Genomic DNA, 20,211 nt, shown 5'->3' on the forward strand with positions numbered 1-20,211 from the left:
GCCTCTCCCGCCAGGCCTGTCCTACTCCCGCGCGCTCCGGGGCCCGCCCCCGCCGCCATCTTGGTCTAGGAGGGAGCGGGCCGCACGCGTGAGTAAACAGCCGGAGCCAGGAAAGTCGAGGTCGGGCCGCGTCCGGGTGCTGCAGGGCAGCAGCGGAGAGGACGCAGGCCTGTCTTCGTACGTGGGGGTGAATATCGGGGTCACAGTGCTAGGCGGTGGGGAACCGTCAGCCTGGCGCAACCTCCGCCCCCTCGCGGTGAGACGCTTCGCTCCCCGGGCTTCTCCCGCCGCCGCGCCGGTCTCCTCCCGCTGTTGAAAGCTGCCCGGGAAACTGGTGGCGGGAGCGGGCCCTGGGCGGAGCGCGGCGTGGGCCTGGGTGCGTGTTGCGGCGCGCAGGCGGAGGTTAGGACCTTGGGTTTGTGCTCGAGGGGCCCGGGGCGTGGACGCGGTGGCTCTGGGAGGACGGGGGCGGGCGCGCGGGGCCGCCGCGGAGCTGTTTCCATCGGTCACTGGATTGTCTCCTTTTCCGGTCCGGCCCTCAGGGGGGTGCCGACATGACGGCCCCGGGCCACAGCCCCCTCGTGCCGCTGTTGGAGACTTTGGAAGACCCTTCTGCCTCCCATGGAGAGCAGACCGACGCTTACCTGACCCTGACTAGGTGAGGCCTGCTGGGGGTATGGGGTGGGGCGCCCTGGCGGGTCTTGGGGAGGAGATAGCCCGGGTGGGGCACGCGAAGCGAGTTTGTGTGTTCTGGAAGTCTGGCAGCTGCGGGGACGCCGGGGTGCGGCGTGCCAGGTGACGTTCCCGGCTGCGGGTGCTGCTGCCCTTAAGGTGCAAGTTTGGAATGAGGAAGCCTGCACGTGTGTCTTGCAAGCGAAGGGTTAAGAAAAGTTTGGTTGGAAGGGAGTGTGCTGGAGTAGTGGTTTTTCAGCGTGAGCCGCCTGTGTTTCGGGACAGTGGGGGAACCCACAATTGGTTTTTTAATAGCGAGCAGTAAACCGAGTTCTCTTTTAATCGCAAATGCTTCCCACGTTTTTTTTTCCCCCTGCAGACCATGTTTTTCTGAGTTAAATGTAGTTTGGAAATTGCAAGGAAAGGGTAACTACTGGTATAAAGCGATAAAGATTTAGTAAGTTTCTAAGTTTTTAACTAGGGATAGATTTCCCCGTTTCCTCTTCACATAGAGAAGCTGTCAAAACCTGTGTACAGTGTGGATGCACAAGTTATTCTGAGGGTTTCTTCGCATTTATATTCTTACATGTTCTTAAAACATTTTCAGCACTGGGTCAGTTAATTTGCCCGTGTTCTAACATAATGTTTAAAAAGATTATGCAGGTATTTCATAGTTCATTTTTGTGTCTGCTGTTTGCATAAATTTGTGTTCTTTCTGCTTTTCTGAAGTCGTATGACTGGAGAAGATGGAAAAGAAATCATTATAGAAATTGAGAAGAAACTTCCTCAGCTAATCAGAGTTTTAAAGGTATGTATGTATCTTTGTTGTAAATAGTTTTTACTTTGTGGGAAAAACAGGTTTTGCCAATTAACTTAAAAACTTTGAGTCTAAAATAAAATAACAGCAGGGTTATTATAGTACTGTTTGAGGACTTACAATGTATCAGGTGCCATATCAGGTGCTATCTTAATTATCTTGTTTTCTCTCACTTAATCCTCCCTGTCCCAGTGAGGCTAGTCTTTAATCCCCACTTTGCAGAAGAAATTAGTTTAACGTGCCTAAAGTCGGCTGTGGTCACTTGAATCCAAAACTTGCACTCTTCATAGGGAAGCGGTGATCAGAGATTATTTAATCTGTTTTTTTTTCTCCTTTTGTAGCAATGTACTTTTAAATAAAATGAATCTCTAGTTTTGTCATTGGTCTACTGTGTGGGTAACATTCATTTTTTTATCTTCACTCACCCTTAGTTTTTGCCACTCTTGCTTATTTAAAAAACCGCTTATGGTTATCTTGTTTGCTTGTTTATAGGGAGGTTGTGTAGTTTAACATCAAACTCAGGACCTATGCTCTTGTCGTCACTTGAGTATACTGTGCTTTTGTGACTTGATTTTCCTTTACACGTAACTTAATTTCCTTGTTTTTAGAATAAAGAGGTTGAACTAAATCTCCAAAGTCCCTTTGAGTTCTTATTTTTGTGACCCTGTTTTTGTGCTTTTAAACGGAAGTATTCTGTCAAGATGTTCATTATACATTTTACCATGATTTCAGGCCAAATGTTGAGACATTGGGGGTACTACCTTGCCTACCCTTAAATATTCCTGTTATAGTCATAAGTGGTTTTTGTTCATGTAAGCAAGAACTTTATTGTGTAGTAGGTCGACTTGTTAATAGTATAAACAATATTAATGGTATTATTTATTGTCCCATTTTTCTTCATTGTCATTTTCCACATTCTTGTAGTGTATTTGTTGTGATGAAGACATGTATAATGTGTTTGGTATTTGAGAGCATGTAGGATCAGAAACTCATTTGCATGCGTTTTGAATTAAGTTGCATTGTTTGTAAATAGGGTTTGTAACTAAAATGCGTAATAATTATTTAGAAGCATGTGGGTGATTAATGATAGGAAAATCAAAAGTTGATCACACACATATTAGCTACTATCTAGGAGATATAGTAGTAGCTCTCATCATCTTAAGTGTTTAAGACTTTGTATCTCAGGGTGTAGTATTTTGGATGTTTGGTTTGATTAATTATGAAAGGGGTGCTCCAAGGAAGTGTCTCTTCTTATATTTGACTACTAACATTTACCATTCTTCTCTGTCAAGAGTAGCAGATAGTCGAGGATTCCTTGGATATTGGATTCACAGAAATGGGGGGATTTGAAGATAAATCACTTTGCAATGGGAAATGGTACCAAGAATGCAGGGTTACAAGTAAATGTAGGGTTGGGGCATATGGCAAGACTCCCTTTGACAGGTTTGGGATTTTATAACTTTTACATATAGAATATGCATTGGGCTTTGAATTCCAGATGGTCATGGACTCAAATTCTCGTGTCTGTGAAGTATTGAGATAATGTTTAAAGGTCCTAGCACTTTAGCTACTTAGTAAATGTTACATTCCAGCTCCTTCCCTCTCTGTGTTAGAGGTGTTGCTCCACTCCATAGCAAATATGTCAGCTTTTGCCTTTGAGTCTTGCTTTCTTTTTGTGGAAGGGTTTTGCTCCTACTCTTTGTTTCCTGTCTAGTGTCTTCAGCATCTTCCATTTGTTGGCTTTTATTTTTTTTGCTTTCAGATGTGTGGAGATGTTCTTTTCCTTTTAAGAAAAATATTCTTTCTTTAGGGGATCTCTACCTAGTTTCCTTCTTTCTTTGCCAAGGTGTATCCATGGCCTCCTGATCTTACTCCTTTTTAATCTGCTCTCAAAGATCTGTTGATTGTTGGAATTAAAATGTAATTTTGTTTTTAATCAATTTTTGCTGTCTAAAAATTAATTTACAGTTGTACTTGTTTGTAACAAATGTTATTTTATTTTCGAAGACTCACATTGCCAGTCAAAACTCAGAGCTCAGTAGTGCTGCTCTGCAGGCCTTGGGGTTTTGCTTATATAATCCGAAAATTACCTCTGGATTATCAGGTAAATTTATTGTGATATAGTATTTTTAGAGTTTATAGTTTGATACTGTTAAATGTACTGTTACCTCTCTATTAGTTTCATAACCTGTAGTTTAGGATTTGCTTTTGAGAAAGTGTTTAGGTTATATCATTGTTGGAAGGTTTCTTTTCCTTAGATGTAGTTCTGACTTTGTTACCATAAAGTTTGCTATAAAAGAAAATAAAATAAGCCTATTTAAAAATAATTGTTGAGAAAACTGAACCTTGTCCTTTATAAAAACACACCTGCTTTGGAAGTTTATAATTAGATGGAATTAATTTTGGAAGTTAGATGGTGATTTATTTTACACAGGCATGTGTTAAGGAACATGCTGTAATTTGAACAGTTCTTTCACCTAGTGGTAAATGAGATAATTTGGAGCTAAAAGTGGTAATGGAAAGCACAGGATCTGATGCTTTTCTGAGTTTTCAAGCGTCCTTGGCCCTCTGTATCCTTGGATGCAGAACCCACGCATGTGGAAGGCATAAGGGACATGAGCATCTCTTGGATTTTGATATTCCTGAGAGGGGGTCCTGGAACCAGTTTCCCATGGATATCAGGGGAGGATTGTGATCTTAATTATTGTTCTGTAAGTAGCTTGTCATGGTAAAGGAAACCTGGGAGGTGATCTTTAGAGAGAAGAAATTAGGAATAGGGATTAAGGATATCAGAAAGTTGTTACCATCTTTTTTTCTGAGGAAAAAGTTTCCGCTTTTTTTATATAGAAATGTTAGCAATCTAAAGTAGGAGTTGTTCATTTTGGAGCAGAGATATAGGATTCATAATGTCTTGCCAAAAATTGACTTGTATGTTCATACCTAATAATAAGATCTTTTAGAAATATTTTAGTTGAAAAATATCTGATTTAGAGGCTACTATCTGTTTTCTCTGAGAATACCTTCCCTCTGACCTGAGTTTTGCGTTTTGGGAAGAAGTTTGATATCAACATTGGTTCTCTGGTCCTTTTCTCTGGATGTGCATTTAACTTTTTGACACTGAAGGGAACAGGATTTTTCTCTATTTTTCTGTTAGAGATTTTAAAGGATGTAAATGATTCCACATAATTAAAACTGCTTATTTTTCAGAGATAAATATTCAAGAACTGCTTTCAAAACTGAATGATATTGTTAAGAATTCAGATAAAAATGTACGTACTAGGGCACTTTGGGTGATATCCAAACAGACGTTTCCCACTGAAGTTGTTGGCAAAGTAGTGAGTATAGATTTTGTGTATGTCTTCTTAACCACATGCCAGTTAAAAACTTCAGACTTATTCAATTTGTATTTATTTGGTTCTGTCTTTCAGGTATCTAGTATAATTGATTCATTAGAAATAGTCTTTAATAGAGGAGAGATGCATTCTGCTGTTGTGGATTATGAAGCATTAAATGTCATCATAAGGTATGAGTTTGTATGCTATGGAATTTAGAAGAACAGTTTCAGTAAATTTAGAATTTAAGGAGTAGTCTTTTGGGACTTGAATTTGAGTTAAACATTAAAAGAAGGAAATGTCTTCTGGACTAAAAGTCAAGTAACAGGAAGAAGGAAGTAGATGTGCATAAGTTACTAGGTTTCTTTATTTTTACTGAGACAGTCTTTAAAATACAGCCTTGGTTCTGCTGCTGCTGCTGCTAACACAGTTCTGGTTTTAAAAATTATCTCTGTTAAAGCTTTTGCAAGAGTTTAAAAAATATTACAGACTTTTACGTGAGCTGTAACAGGCATTTAGGAAAGCATTAAATAATTCCTAGCAGCAGATGAGGGGAACAGGAAAATCCCCTATCTTCTTCCTACACATCCTTGCTTTTCATAATGGATGTGCTGACAGCATAAACTGTTGATGTGCTTTGCCTTAACTTGTTTTTCATTCTTTGAAAGTTTTCTTTAGTTGTTGAGCTCTGTGTTTTAACTACTTAGTGTTCTGATGCCCTGATTGATGTTCACGGTGTATCGTGGTTCTCTAGCTGTCCTGTCCTATAAGAATATTGAATTTAATTCTGTAAAAATAATTAGTATTTAAATTTTTTTAATCTGAAGGAAAGATGATACGTTCTTCTTTGAAAAGTTTATTAAAATAATAGGGAAGTCTACAAATTAGCAATTAAAAATTAGATCTATTTTTGTGTGTGTATATATGTGTATATAGTATTGTAAAACATTTGGACCATACTATGCATATTTCTGCATACTTGTGTACTGTATATTTTCCTGGTACTTTAGACGTAAAAGGTGAGGTCAGACTAATTTAGTCATTGATTTCTCTACACAGGCTAATTGAACAAGCCCCAATTCAAATGGGAGAAGAGTCAATTAGATGGGCAAAATTGGTCATACCTTTAGTGGTTCATTCGGCCCAAAAGGTACATTTACGGGGAGCCACTGCTCTAGAGATGGGAATGCCGTTGTTACTTCAGAAACAACAAGAAATAGCATCTATCACAGAGCAGCTTATGACTACCGTAAGTAATACTTTAAGGATTTTTTGGATACTGCATTGTAAGGTTTTGCACCAAGCTGAGGGCTCATATTGGTGTAATTGCTCTATGATCTAGGAAGTTCCTCTTTGAATTAATACAAAGAATTGTTTAAGTTAATGTAGTCACACTGATCCTATATTACAGTAAGGAAGGGAGCTGTCTATCAGTGTTATTACAATCCAGGCATTTTACCCCATCCCCAACGAATGGTGATTGCAAGAAATTGCATTTTTGGAAAAGGGAGAACATTAACTGATGCATCGCTATCTGGATTGTTATAGCATAATCCTAGTAGATACAAATTTAATGCACACAAGTGCATCTAGTGTGTACAGTTTCCTAAAGTTATTGCCCCAGGTTTTAGGTTTTTCAACCTTTCTCATAACATATTTATTGAGCACCTGTTATATACTGGACATTGTTTTAAGTACTGTGTGTATAGCAGTGAACAAAAGCAACTTGTGGAGCTTATTTTCTAGTGGGAGAGATAATAAAGTATATAGTATAATTAGTAAAGAGCATTAATGGAAAACAGCAAGGACTGGATGGAAAGTGCCATCGGAGAGGAAGGGTGGTCAGGGAAGGAAAAAGAATAGGTTATTTGAAAGGTGATTTGAAGGCGATATAGGAGTTAGCTACCTGAATAATATGCAGTAAGCTCATTTGAGGCAGGAGGAACCATGAGCGCAAAAGGCCTTGCTCTGATATGAGTACTTGGTTGTGTTCAGCGAACACTGGGCAGTAGGATAGAGCGATGAGGATGAGAGGAGGAGGAGTTGATACCAGAAACAGGGCCAAATCACATAGGACCTCGGGGGCCATTGTAAGGCATTTGGTTTTTACTCTGGGTTATATTGAAAACCGTATTTGAAGCTTTTGAGTCTACGAGTGATATGCTTACTTACTTTGGTTTTAAAGGGATCGCTTTGTCTGCGTTGAGGAAAAAAACCTCTACGTAGGAGCAGAGAGACTAGTTGGGAGACGTTACAGTAATCCAGGAGGTGGTGGAGACGTCCAGATTCTAAAACCTGGGGTTTTGTTTATTTTTTAAAATTCAGGATGCCTCATGGTAAGGTTTGGAGTCTAAAGGTGACGCCAGTGTCTTTGTAAGTTTTTTTATTGTTAAGTTTATTTCTTAAGAGAGTATACAGTCACCCCTTGAACAAGTTGAGTTTAATCCTTGTATAATTCATAGTTGGCCCTCTGTAATCGTGGTTCCTCTGCATCCTTGAATTCAACCAACCACGGACTGTGCAGTACTGTAGTATTTACTACTGAAAAATATCTGAGTATAAGTAGAACGCACAGTTAAAATTCACATTGTCCAGGGGTCCACTGTATAAAATCTTAATAAATTTGAACTTAAATTTTCTCAGATGTGTTACCCATGAAGCTATTAATTTTTAAAGTTAGAGTGAGTGGTTAAAGCATTATCATTTGAACTCTAATGATAAGCAAGCTGAAGTTTTTAGGGGAAAGTATATTGGTAGGGAAAAAAACTGTTGATGGATGGAAGAATGGCCAGATACGTGATAAGACAAACATAGTAAAATGTTAGTGGTATTTATACTTGGATATTTACTGTAAAATTCTATCAGCTTTGCTATATATGTGAAAGTTTTCCTGATAAAATACTGGGAAAAGTTACTTGGCTGAGAAGATCAATTTTTTTTTTTTTTGGCGGTACGCGGGCCTCTCACTGTTGTGGCCTCTCCCGTTGCGGAGCACAGGCTCCGGACGTGCAGGCTCAGCGGCCATGGCTCACGGGCCCAGCTGCTCCGCCGCATGTGGGATCCTCCCGTACCGGGGCCACGAACCCGCGTCCCCTGCATCGGCAGGCGGACTCTCAACCACTGCACCACCAGGGAAGCCCTAGAAGATCAATTTAATACTGCATTCTTTTTCTTTCCAAGAGTCTTTGGTAAATATTTTTGCTTTGGTTTTTAGAAATTACTTTCGGAACTCCAGAAGCTATTTATGAGTAAAAATGAGACTTACGTGTTAAAATTATGGCCTTTGTTTGTCAAACTTCTTGGGAAGGTAAGTACACAGTTAATGAACAGTTTTTACATGCCAGACCCTTTAATTTCTTAACTTTCCATAGTACAGTTGATCCTCATTATTCATGCATGCCGTATATAAAAATTACTAAAATTTGTTAACTCAACATCAGTATTTGTGCTGCTTTTGCAGTCAATTGTAGGCATGTGTAGTGGCAAAATATTTGAGTCCTACAGCATGCATGTTCCCACCTGAGGTTGAGCAAGGTTACATTCTGCCTTTTTGCTTCAATTCTTAATGTCCTTTAAACAAATGTCCATTTCATGATCCATTTAATGCCACATTTTTCACGTTTCATGCTTTTTCTTGGTGATTTCAGTTTTAAATGGCCCCAAAATGTAGTGCTGAAGTGCTGTCTGGTTGCTAAGCAGCGGAAGGCTATGATGTGCCTTAGGGGGGAAATACATGTGCTAGATAGACTGTTCAGGCGTGAGTTACAGTGCTGTCCGCTGTGAGTTCAATGTTAGTGAATCAACAAGATGTCTTTAATCCAAAACAAACAAAAAACAAGGTTGTGTGTCAAATGGTTGATGAAAATGTGATCAGAGGCTTGCAGGAACCTAACCCTGCATTTTCCCTACAAGCCATGGTTCAGTATTTTCTAATACAGTGTCAAGGCAACTTTATAGAACATAACTGTGGTGAATAATGAGAATCAACTGTATGTTCTATCTTTAAGCCAGGTTTTTTTGAGGGGGTGGAGTTGTGATTTTCTTTATTGTGGTAAATAAACATAACATAATATTTATCATAACCATCCTAAGTATACAGTTCAGTGGCGCTAAAAGCATTTACAGTTGTGTAAACATCACCAGTGTCTACACCCAGAACTTTTTCATCATCCCCAACAAAAACTATACATGTTACATAAACATTGACTCCCTCTGCCCCTCCCTCTGCAGCCCCTCGTAACCTCCATTCTGCTTTTTCTCTGGATTTGCTAATTCATAAATTTTGATCTTTGATCCATTTCGAGTTTATTTTAGTATATGGTGTAAGGCAAGGGTCCAGCTTCATTTTTTTGCATGTGAATACTCAATTTTCCAAACACCATTTGTTAAAAAGACTTTTGTTGAGTGGTCTTTGCGCTGTTGTTGAAAATCAGTTGACAGTGTATGTGAGAGTATTTTGGGGATCTCTATTCCATTGGTCTGTTAATGTTTCTCCTTATGCCATTACCATGTGCTTTAATTACTGTACTGTTGCAGTAGGTTTGGAAGTCAAGGAAGTGAGTCTTCCAACTTTATAATTTTTTTTTTACAATTGTTTTGGCTATTTGGGGCTCTTTGCAATTCCATAATGAATTTTTGAAGATCAGCTTTTATTTTTCAGTGAAAAAGGCCTTTGGAATTTTGATAGAGATTGTGTGGAATTTGTAGATTGCTTTGGGGGTAGTATTGACATTTTAATGATATTAAATCTTCCTATTCATGAACACCGGATGGTTTTCCATTTATTTAGGCCTTTTCAAATATACTTTGTAGGTTTTAGTTTAAAAGTCTTTCACCTCTGATTAGATTTATTTCTAAGTGTTTAATTATTTTAGGTGCTATTGTAAATGGAATTGCTTTCCTGATTTCCTTTTTAGATCATTCATTGCTGTTGTATAGAACCACAACTGATTTTTGTGTGTTGGTCTTGTACTCTGCAACATTGCTGAAATGATTTTATTGGCTCTAGTAGCTTTCTTGTGGATTTTTGTGAATTTCTAAGCCAGCTTTTTTTGTTACATTTATATTCTGTTCAGATTATGTGTGGACTATAGTCACTTATGACAAAGTTCTTTTTGTGTATTTTTTCTTGGGATGCATTGTTTACTTGTCATTTATCCATCTTTTACTTAACTGTTTTTCCTGCCTGTTTCAGTGTATTTGAAAAGATTATTAGTTTGAGTTTCTTATTTTTCTTTAATATTCAGATTTTTTCATATGAATACTTTTTTTTAATATGTTGGTAAAATTTTGGATTTATCACATTTCTGATATTCTCTGACGTTTTAGAAATATGTATTATGCATTACCTATTTCATGGAGCTTTATATTTTGTGATGCAGAATTTTGAATATGCATACAAAATTCAGTACTTTAAAAAGTTTTAAATTCCTTAGATTTTACATAGTTAACACTGGGTGAGTTAGATAAATGAATGATGATAGTGCCTATATATTGTTTCAGGCAGGTAAGTAACTTCTTAATGATTCTTCCTTTTTAGACCTTGCATCGAAGTGGGAGTTTCATCAATTCTCTATTACAGCTAGAAGAACTGGGATTTCGTAGTGGAGCACCCATGATTAAAAAAATAGCTTTTATTGCTTGGAAGAGTTTAATAGATAATTTTGCTTTAAATCCAGGTAAGTAATACAAAAAATTCGATTTTTTATGGCTTAAGATGAAAAACAAAGCTTTTCTGATATTTTGGGGGGGGGCTTTATATCAAATATTTACCTATCATTGAATATTAGGGGAATAAATTTGTAGCTAAAAGTAGAATTCAAAGGCCAGGCATTCTTGAAAATCACAGATAGAAAGTTTATTTTACACTATTTCAAAAACTGAACAAAGTGACAGATGCTGTTTGTGGCTTTCTTAGTGAATTCCAGCACTTAGTTAAGCATTTTACATACTTCTCATTTAATCATCACAGTAGACCTTAGATGGTAAGCATTATCGATATTTTCGGAAGATTAAGTAGTTCATCAAAGGTCACACAGCCAATAGATGATAGCAAACAATTTTCATTGCTATGGAATCAAAGTATCAGAGACTGAGGAACTTTTTTTCAGGATCTTTAGAACAGCACCTAACATTAATATGTAGAAGTGATTCCATTTGATGTACCTTACCCTTATCTTTTTATTGTTCACTGGAGGTGCTTAATATATATATGTGCGAAAGTATTTCGCCCCAAAGCGGGTCAGTGTAAGTACCTACTTAACTGGGTAGTTAATCTTAGGTATAATTGATAGTTTACAAGATCTGCTAAATAATGTTGACTTCATCCTATGTTTTCCCTTGCCAAAGACCATTAATCCCTTTTAAAATGTGTTTTGTAAATAACTATTTGCATTAACTGCAACTACTTTTATTGAAAATATTGCCAGACACAGATTTTAATTGGAAATGTCACCTTTTTTTGGTTATTGTTTATGAACCTCAGTGTGAGGTATCCAGGATTAAATCTGGTGGAATTATGTATAGTTGTGTTAAAGCGTAAAATAGGAGTGACTTAAAGAAGATAAATAAAATGCTGTCTCATTTGAAATAAGTCAAGAGCTAGAGAGTCTATGACTGGTATTATGGATCCAGGAAGTCATTAAGGAATCAGATGCCTGTCTTTTTCTGTTGTCATCTTCAGTATGCCTTAATTGCAGACTACAGGAAGGAGGGGAAGGCAGAATGGGCAAAAATGAGCTTCTTCGCAGCTGGGTCAGCCATCTGTAAACAACACATCAGAAATTCCATGTACAGTACCACTTAAAAATCTCATCGGGAGAATGGCTAAATGGGAAACTAGATAAAGTAGTCAAAGAGTAGATACCCATCACTGTTCTGAGTGAAAGCAGATCTTGTAACTAAAAGAGAATGGAGTATTGCACAGCAGTTGTTGGTATTCTCCTCCTCTCATAGATAGGAGTTCAGAAAGGATTAGAGGATTTGTTTCCACAGTGGTCTGACTTCATTTTCTTCTTAGAAAAATGTTAATTGAAAGCCGAATGGCAGAATACTTGTAAGAAACATTGATCAATGTTATTCCACCAAATACATGACTTGACAGATGCTTCACAATCCTTTTTAAGTCTTTTTGATAAGTTGATTGAGCACAGACTATTATTTTATATATCCTCCCGTCACTGATATAGTAACACTTCTGGTATAAATATTTTGCTTAAAGTGTATTTAGTGTTTGTGTGGAATTTAAGCAATCTGATTATAGCTAGCTATAGCTAATGTAGAGTAGAACTAAATCTAAATGAATATTTAGATTTCCAAAATCTCATTAATTGCACCAGCAGTTAAAGTGTTTGATAATGATAAAATAAATTACTGGTAAATTTTTAAAATGACAACTTTTTTTGAGGTAAAAATATACCTCTATTTTTTAATCTGTAAAATGGGGATAATGAGAATACTAAAGCAGCTTAGAAAGAGTTTCTCAACATTTTAGCATATTAGGCTGGACAGTTTGTTGTGGAGAACTGCCCTGTGTGTTAGAGGAAGTTTAGCAGCATCCCTGGATGCAGCCCACTAGATACCAGTAGCAGTCTCCGTATCCCTGCCTCTCAGTTGTAACCAGAAATATTGCAGACATTGCTAAATGGTGGAAAAATCACCCGTGGCACACAGTATCTAATAAATATTAGTTATTATTTTTTAAAATAAGCCTTAAGTATTGTGACCTGGTTGTACTAAAGTTTGTCAAGATGAAAATTTTGGGTAGAACAGGAACAGCTGGTAATTAAAAAAAAATTTGTTTTTAAATCTATTCTCTTGCTATAGTAGGCTGTTGCATACTATCATTCTTAAAGTTTAATCTTTACCTCTTTATTGTTTTTACCTGGGTGCTAATTTTTTTTTTTTTTTTTTTTTTTGAAATACTATGTAGTGCAAAAAGACTGAAGTTGTTAATGCAGCCTTTGAGTTCTATCCATGTGAGAACAGAAACTCTAGCGCTGACAAAACTAGAAGTCTGGTGGTATTTATTGATGAGACTAGGACCTCATCTTCCTGCTAATTTTGAACAGGTAACATTAAAGTGTTGATTATAATACTTGATGTGTTTTTTTTAATTAACGTGTTCTTAGATTTTTACCAATCTAATCTTTCAGTGCTGTTTTTGCTGTGTTAGCAGAGCACGTTGTATAAAAGATGTTTTCACCCAGACACAGAACTTGAGTTCATTTTCCTCAAAGGATATTCTCCAGTCGTCTGAAATGGACCATCTAAAACCTTTTTATTCAGTAACACTCAAATATTTTTACTCTAGAGGCATCATGAAAGATTTTTTTTTAAGGAATTGCATGTGACTTAGAATATAATTGAGAGTAGAGTCAGCATTACTGAAATAGAAATCATGTGCTACACAGAGTTGGATCAATTCTAATTTTTTGTATCTCCTTTTTCTAGGCTGCATAGTGATAACCAATCATTTAATCCCATTGTAGCTTTTCATTACTGTTACATGTGAGTTTTACAGATTCCTTTAGATTTTGATATCCTTGCTACATTTAAATATGAAAGCTTAATCTTATTTTTAAGTAAAAAAAAGGGTAGACCTGATAGCTCCTTTTATCTTTTTTTTGATTTATTTTTTATTGAAGTATAGTCGATTTACATGTTGTATTAGTTTCTGGTGTACAGCAAAGTAATTCAGTTATATACATATATATTCTTTTTCATATTTTCCATTATTTTTTAGTACAGGATATTGAATGTAGTTCCTTGTGCTATACAGTAGGACCTTGTTGTTTATCCTTTCTATATATAATAGTTTGCATCTGCTAATCCCAAACTCCCATTCTTGTTGTCTTTTTGTTTTGTTTATGGTTTCCTTTATGGTACAGAAGCTTGTAAGTTTGATTAGCTTCCATTCGTTTATTTTTGCTTTTATTTCTGTTGCCTTGGGAGACTGACCTAAGAAAATATTGCTACAATTTATGTCAGAGAATGTTTTGCCTATGTTCTCTTCTAGGAGTTTTATGGTGTCATGTCTTGTATGTAAGTCTTTATTTTGAGTTTATTTTTGTGTATGGTGTGAGGGAGTGTTGTAACTTCATTGATTTACCTGTGGCTGTCCAACTTTTCCAACACCACTTGCTGAAGAGACTATCTTTTCTCCATTGTATATTCTTGACTCCTTTGTCGAAGATTAATTGACCATAAGTGTGGGTTTATTTCTGGACTCTGTATTCTGTTCCATTGATCTATATGTCTTTTTTTGTGCCAATACCATGCTGTTTTGATAACTTTGTAGCTTTGTAGTATAGTCTGAAGTCTGGGAGGGTTATGCCTCCTGCTTTGTTCTTTTTCCTCAGGATTGCTTTGGCAATTCTAGGTCTTTTATGGTTCCATATAAATTTTAAGATTGTAGTTCTGTAAAAAATGCCATGGGTAATTTAATAGGGATCCCACTAAATCTGTAGATTGCTTTGGGTAGTATGGCCACTTTAACAATATTCTTTCAATCCAAGAACATGGGATATCTTTCCATTTCTTTAAATCATCATTAATGTTTTGTAGCTCTTGGCATATAGGACTTTTACCTCCTTGGTCAGGTTTATTCCTAGGTTTTTGGGGTTTTTTTTAACTTTTTATTTTATATTGGAGTATAGTTGATTAACAATGTTGTGATAGTTTCAGGTGTACAGCAAGTATTTTATTTTTTGATGTGATTTTAAAAGGTTTTTTTTTTTTTTTTTACTTTCTGATGTTTCAATGTTAAAGAAATGTAACAGATTTCTGTATGTCGTTCTTTGTATCCTGCATACCTTGCTGTTTATCAGTTCTTCCTCAAGTATTCTTGGATTTTTTTTTTAGCAAGTTCTCTTTAAATTTTTAATTGCTTAATACATTAAAGTTTTTAAACTTGATAGAGCATGAACTGATTAAAATTGGACATTGATTGTAACTTGTAACTGGGGTCATAATTTTTTCAAATTCTACCATTTTAAGTTCCTAGTAGGCTGATCTTACCCAGTTGTCCCACCCATTCCTTGGCATAATCTACTCATTGGCTACATTTGACAGGTATTGGAATGATCTTAGAAATAAGCTTGGAGTTGTCTTAGTTCATATTTTCTTAAGGTGTTTTTTAAAATGTTTAAAATGGTCTGTCTACCAATAGCATTAAAACTCATGTAGATGTTATTTGTAAAAGCTGTAAAAGCTATTTATGTGTATAATTTTCCATCTGGAATGTAGAGTTGAAATTTATAGATAGTACATATTTAGGGCAAATATATTTGTAATAAAAATTTTCACTTTTCCAAGTTTCAGTTTTTACCCTGTGCATCAAAAAGGCCAATAGAATTTCAATATATCAAAACAATTGAGATTGCTTCTTAAGGATATTTAACTGTATTATGCAAGACTTTTTTTTTTTTTTGTGGTATGCGGGCCTCTCACTGTTGCAGCCTCTCCTGTTGCGGAGAACAGGCTCCGGACGCGCAGGCCCAGCAGCCATGGCTCACGGGCCCAGCCACTCTGCGGCATGTGGGATCTTCCCGGACCGGGGCACGAACCCGTGTCCCCTGCATCGGCAGGCGGACTCTCAACCACTGCGCCACCAGGGAAGCCCCTATGCAAGACTTTAAAAAAATAGGACAGTTGTACATATTTACAGATTCAGTTCCCTCTATCTCTCTCTCTTTTTAAACCCCAATAGGTCTGTGTGCCTCTGATTCAAAGCACAATAAGCATTGATGTTAATGCTTCGCCTCAAGGCAGTTCATCTCGTGTAGCTACTTCTCCAGCTTTAAATCCTGCGACCCCTGTACACAAAGGTAAGAGGTAGATCTACTTGGAGTTTTTTTCCTTTATTTTTACAAAAAGCCTTTGAATCAAGTCTTTGCTCCATGTAATTCACATAATTTTGGCTGCCTTATCACAAAATTGTTTTGTTTGTTTTCTCTATGTGTTACTGTGTACTGCTGTCATTGCATTGTAGTTGGATAAGATCAACTTTTTTCCACTACATTATGTGAAGTGCATTACAGACTCTTAACGTTTGTTTCAGAATTAGGATATTAGAGTTATAATTTAAAATATCAGATCTTAACAGATGTAAGGAATGTAGCTTAGTATGTATATCAGTGAAAGAAAATTATTTGCTATTCCTTTTTTTTTTTTTTTTTTTTTGTGGTACGCGGGCCTCTCACCATTGTGGCCTCTCCCGTTGCGGAGCACAGGCTCCGGACACGCAGGCTCAGCGGCCATGGCTCACGGGCCCAGCCGCTCTGCGGCATGTGGGATCTTCCCAGACCGGGGCACAAACCTGTGTCCCCTGCATCGGCAGGCGGACTCTCAACCACTGCGCCACCAGGGAAGCCCTGCTGTTCCTATTTTACGTTAACTATTCTGAGTCAAATTCTTATATTTCAAGTTGTAGGAATGCCTGCATATTAATGTTAAGGTATGGATTAATGTCTGAGAATTCATTTAAATGGTGTGTGACACTAGTCTTGTTCTTAACCTAGTAAGATTAGTATTTAATTAGGAACTCTGTTGTGGGCTTTAAACAAAAACTCTTCAACTTTTATTGAAAAACAAATTACTTACTTTTAAAAGTACATTGCATTGAAATGAAGTAAACAAAATATATTTATTTGGGTAACTAATTTAATCATACATAACTTAGCAATTTTGTTTGTTTGTTTAAAGGTGCTTCTCCATATGGAACTCCCCGGATGAACTTGAGTTCAAATTTTGGTGGAATGGCCACAATCCCCTCTATACAAGTTTTGGGGCTTGAAATGTTGCTTCACTTTTTGTTGGGTCCAGAAGTCTTGAGTTTTGCTAAGCAAAACAAACTTATGCTGAGCTTAGGTATTTAATTGTTTTAAAAATCATTTCAATTACTAACACAGTTCAGAACACTATACTTTGGGGTGAGGAAAGAGATTTTATAAATCTTTTTTGTAAATTTATTTATTTATTTTTGGCTGCGTTCGGTCTTCATTGCTGCGTGTGGGTTTTCTCTAGTTACGGCGAGCAGGGCTACTCTTCCTTGTGGTGCGCGGGCTGCTCATTGCGGTGGCTTCCATTGTTGCGGAGCATGGGCTCTAGGCACGCGGGCTTCAGTAGTTGTGGCTGAGCGCGGGCTTATTTGCTCTGCGGCATGTGGGATCTTCTGGGACCAGGGCTCGAACCCATGTCCCCTGCATCGGCAGGCAGATTCTTAACCACTGCGCCACCAGGGAAGTCCCTAAATCTTTTTCATAGAAAACATATCAGACCACCTAACATTTTACATCGAGAAATTTATTTCATAAAGCTTTGGTTTTGCATAATTGTCTTTTTTTCTCTTTTAGAGCGACTTGAACATCCGTTAATCAGCAGCTCTTCTTTTTTTTCCAAACATGCAAATACATTTATCACTGCTGTTCGTGATAGCTTTGTTGCAATTAGAAAAGATGCTTCTGGTAAATATTTAAGAGAAGATTTTTATTATTTAAACCTGTGTTTAAAAAGAAAAAATAGTAAATATATAGTGACACCTGTTTCCAGATTGTGCTGCAGGAGTTTTACATATAATTCATTGAATCCTCACAGCAACCTTCTGTGTTAGCTTATTTTGCAGATAAGGGATTGTGTTGTACTGAGAAGTAAATAACTTGTGCAAAGTTACATAGTAAGTGATGGAGCTATGATTCATACCTAGGCTCTGTGATTTTAGTATCTACACCTAAACTCCTGTGTTCTAAAGCCTATCAAGTAATGATGACAGGTTTTAAAAATTAAATAGTTTTCTATTGTACTGGTTGGAAAATTTTTTTCTAGTGGTTTTCAGGTATCCTTCTCAGTCTTTAATCCTTGTCTCAAAAGTGAAAGGTTTTCAATACAGAAAATACAGTCAATGAAAAAAAAGAATTACCCTGAGTATTTTAACAGTCCTTTTGAAAAATATTTCTTTCTTTAAACAAAAATGAGGTGAATAAGTATATTGTAAACTGATTACAAGGTTGACTATTACAAGGAGAATTATATTTTAAATTTTTAAGTATTGCTCAATTTATTTCTGTGGTATAAGCTTGAAAGGGAGAGCTTTTGTAGTCATATCTGTTTCATTCTAAAGTACCTTTTATTTTGTTTGGCAGATGCAATTGTCAATGCTATTTGGAAGGAGCTAGTTAGCTTGGTGAAGTCAGTTATTGAATCTGGTAAGCACTATAATGATCAAACGATATTTATAGCACTCAGTGAATTGTTTGGCTTTCATATATAAAATTAATTTTAAAATCATTTTTTGAAGTATCTTATCTTCCGGACTTTACCTTTAAACAAAGTACTTTATTTAGTAAGAAAAAACAAAAAAATTACTTTTTAATAGCTCTCTGAGTATATATTTTTACCCCTGAAAAGACAGTATTTTCACCCCTAAAAATACATGTTTAGAACTGTACCCCTCCTCTTTCTTTTTGATAGGTAACAAAAAAGAGAGACCAGGTTCTGAAGTTTTGACTCTTCTATTAAAATCTTTGGAAAGCATAGTGAAGTCAGAAGTATTTCCTGTATTGAAAACACTGGTAAGTATAAGACCTATATGTGCTGGAATTTTAAAACCATAGTCTGAAATTGAATTTTATATTGAAGGTACTACCACAGATCAGGATTTGGGAAGATATTTTATATCAAGTACTTATCAGCCATTTGGCCCTGTAATAAATGCTGTTCCATTGACTAAATAGAGTCATTTGAAACCTTCTTAATAAAGTAAATGATGACAGTGGCAACTACAGAAATCTTCCAGTGTGATAGGAAAAGGAATAGGCCATACAGAGAAAATGGGATAAGGGGCATGAAACTTGAACTGAAGAAACTCGGATGAACACTAATTTTGTGACAAGATTGCTGAGTTCCACTGATTGTTAGTATGTACATTTAAAAAAATATCTGGTAATAATCTTGGAGAGCTTTTGCATTTTAAATATGTCCTACATAGTAGAGAGGAAAAAAATGAATTGGGTATACTTTTTGTAATAGTGAGTTTCCCAAAATAAACTGCAGATGGAACAAACCACACCCGTAGGTAGATTCTGAGTGATTCCTTTATGTGCCATGACAACCATGTCTACTGTGGCAGTAGAGGATAGTGGTTAATAGCAAGGGCTCTGGTACAGACTGGGTTGAACCTCAGCCCAGCTATTAACTGCATGAACTTAGGCACTGTCTACTCTCTTGTCTTTGTATAAAGAAGAGATATAGTAGTAGTTCATAATTAAATGAGTTGATAAATACAGAGCATTATGGGGCTGGAACAAAATAAATGTGTCAATGAATGCTAATTATTATTGTCCAAATGAGAATATGTGAAAGCTTATTTTCACCAACAGTTACTTTTGTCATGTTATTCACTTAGTTATATAATTCAGGTTAATACCAGTATAATAATATTTTTGGATGGCAGTTTGGTAATCTCTGTCACATTTGAGAGGCGTGTCTTAGATACAGCTTCTAGTTAGCAGTTCTTTGAAATACTTGCTTCTGGCACTATTGAGTACATAATTGATTGCAGAATTTCTTTTTGTAGTATAAAAAATGAAAATAGCCTCAAGGACCATTAATTTTTAAAAAGTTTGAACAAACTGCACATTTGTTTATCAGTTAAGAATGTGTGTACATAGACTGATGTGAAAACTCTGTAACACAGTCAGGTGAAGAAAATTAGTTCCAGAGTATCTTTTTTTTTTTTTTTTTCTTGCGTTATGCGGGCCTCTCACTGTTGTGGCCTCTCCCATTTGCGGAGCACAGGCTCCGGACGCGCAGGCTCAGTGGCCATGGCTCACGGGCCCAGCCGCTCCGCGGCATGTGGGATCTTCCCGAAACGGGGCACGAACCCGCGTCTCCTGCATCGGCAGGCGGACTCTCAAGCACTGCGCCACCAGGGAAGCCCGAGTTCCAGAGTATCTTACAGTACAATATCATTAATGGTATAAAACAGGTATAAGACAGCTAGCCTAGGAAGTTATGTTTCTCTCTGTACTTACATATATGGAAATTTAGGTCTAGAAAATAAACTCCAAACTGGTAACATTGATTATTCCTGGAGATAATAAAGGACTTCATCATTTTATTTATATTTCTGTATTTGAACATTTTAAGCTAATGAGAATGTGTTTACATTAATGAACAAACATTACTTGTAATAAATTGTTAAAAATATAGTTAATACTATAAGAATTTTACTAAGGTACTACTTTTATGGCTAATGTACGGTAAAACCTTTTGTCTTTCTTAGGTTCTCATGGAAATTACAATTAAAGGACTTCCTCAGAAAGTATTAGGTTCTCCAGCATATCAGGTTGCTAATATGGATATTCTTAATGCAAGTATCTTAAATGTAATGAT

At 36.7% G+C, this 20,211-nt stretch overlaps 1 protein-coding gene across 2 annotated transcripts in view; it reads left to right on the forward strand.

Annotated features, from left to right (window-relative positions):
- The first annotated feature begins 554 nt into the window (after positions 1–554).
- Positions 555–20,211, forward strand: part of RIF1 (replication timing regulatory factor 1) — a 49,043-nt gene continuing 29,386 nt past the window's right edge. For both annotated transcript variants that reach the window (XM_007445567.1, XM_007445568.1), the window contains exons 1-15: positions 555–658; positions 1,402–1,480; positions 3,497–3,593; positions 4,697–4,824; positions 4,918–5,012; positions 5,881–6,070; positions 8,036–8,128; positions 10,361–10,497; positions 12,737–12,890; positions 15,530–15,647; positions 16,525–16,689; positions 17,175–17,285; positions 17,961–18,023; positions 18,289–18,389; positions 20,102–20,188. In XM_007445567.1, coding sequence (XP_007445629.1) covers positions 555–658; positions 1,402–1,480; positions 3,497–3,593; positions 4,697–4,824; positions 4,918–5,012; positions 5,881–6,070; positions 8,036–8,128; positions 10,361–10,497; positions 12,737–12,890; positions 15,530–15,647; positions 16,525–16,689; positions 17,175–17,285; positions 17,961–18,023; positions 18,289–18,389; positions 20,102–20,188 — 1,722 coding nt within the window. The remainder of the gene's footprint in view (positions 659–1,401; positions 1,481–3,496; positions 3,594–4,696; positions 4,825–4,917; positions 5,013–5,880; positions 6,071–8,035; positions 8,129–10,360; positions 10,498–12,736; positions 12,891–15,529; positions 15,648–16,524; positions 16,690–17,174; positions 17,286–17,960; positions 18,024–18,288; positions 18,390–20,101; positions 20,189–20,211) is intronic.

This window comes from Lipotes vexillifer, unplaced genomic scaffold, assembly GCF_000442215.2.
Source record: "Lipotes vexillifer unplaced genomic scaffold, Lipotes_vexillifer_v1.1 scaffold193, whole genome shotgun sequence".
NCBI lineage: Eukaryota > Metazoa > Chordata > Mammalia > Artiodactyla > Lipotidae > Lipotes > Lipotes vexillifer.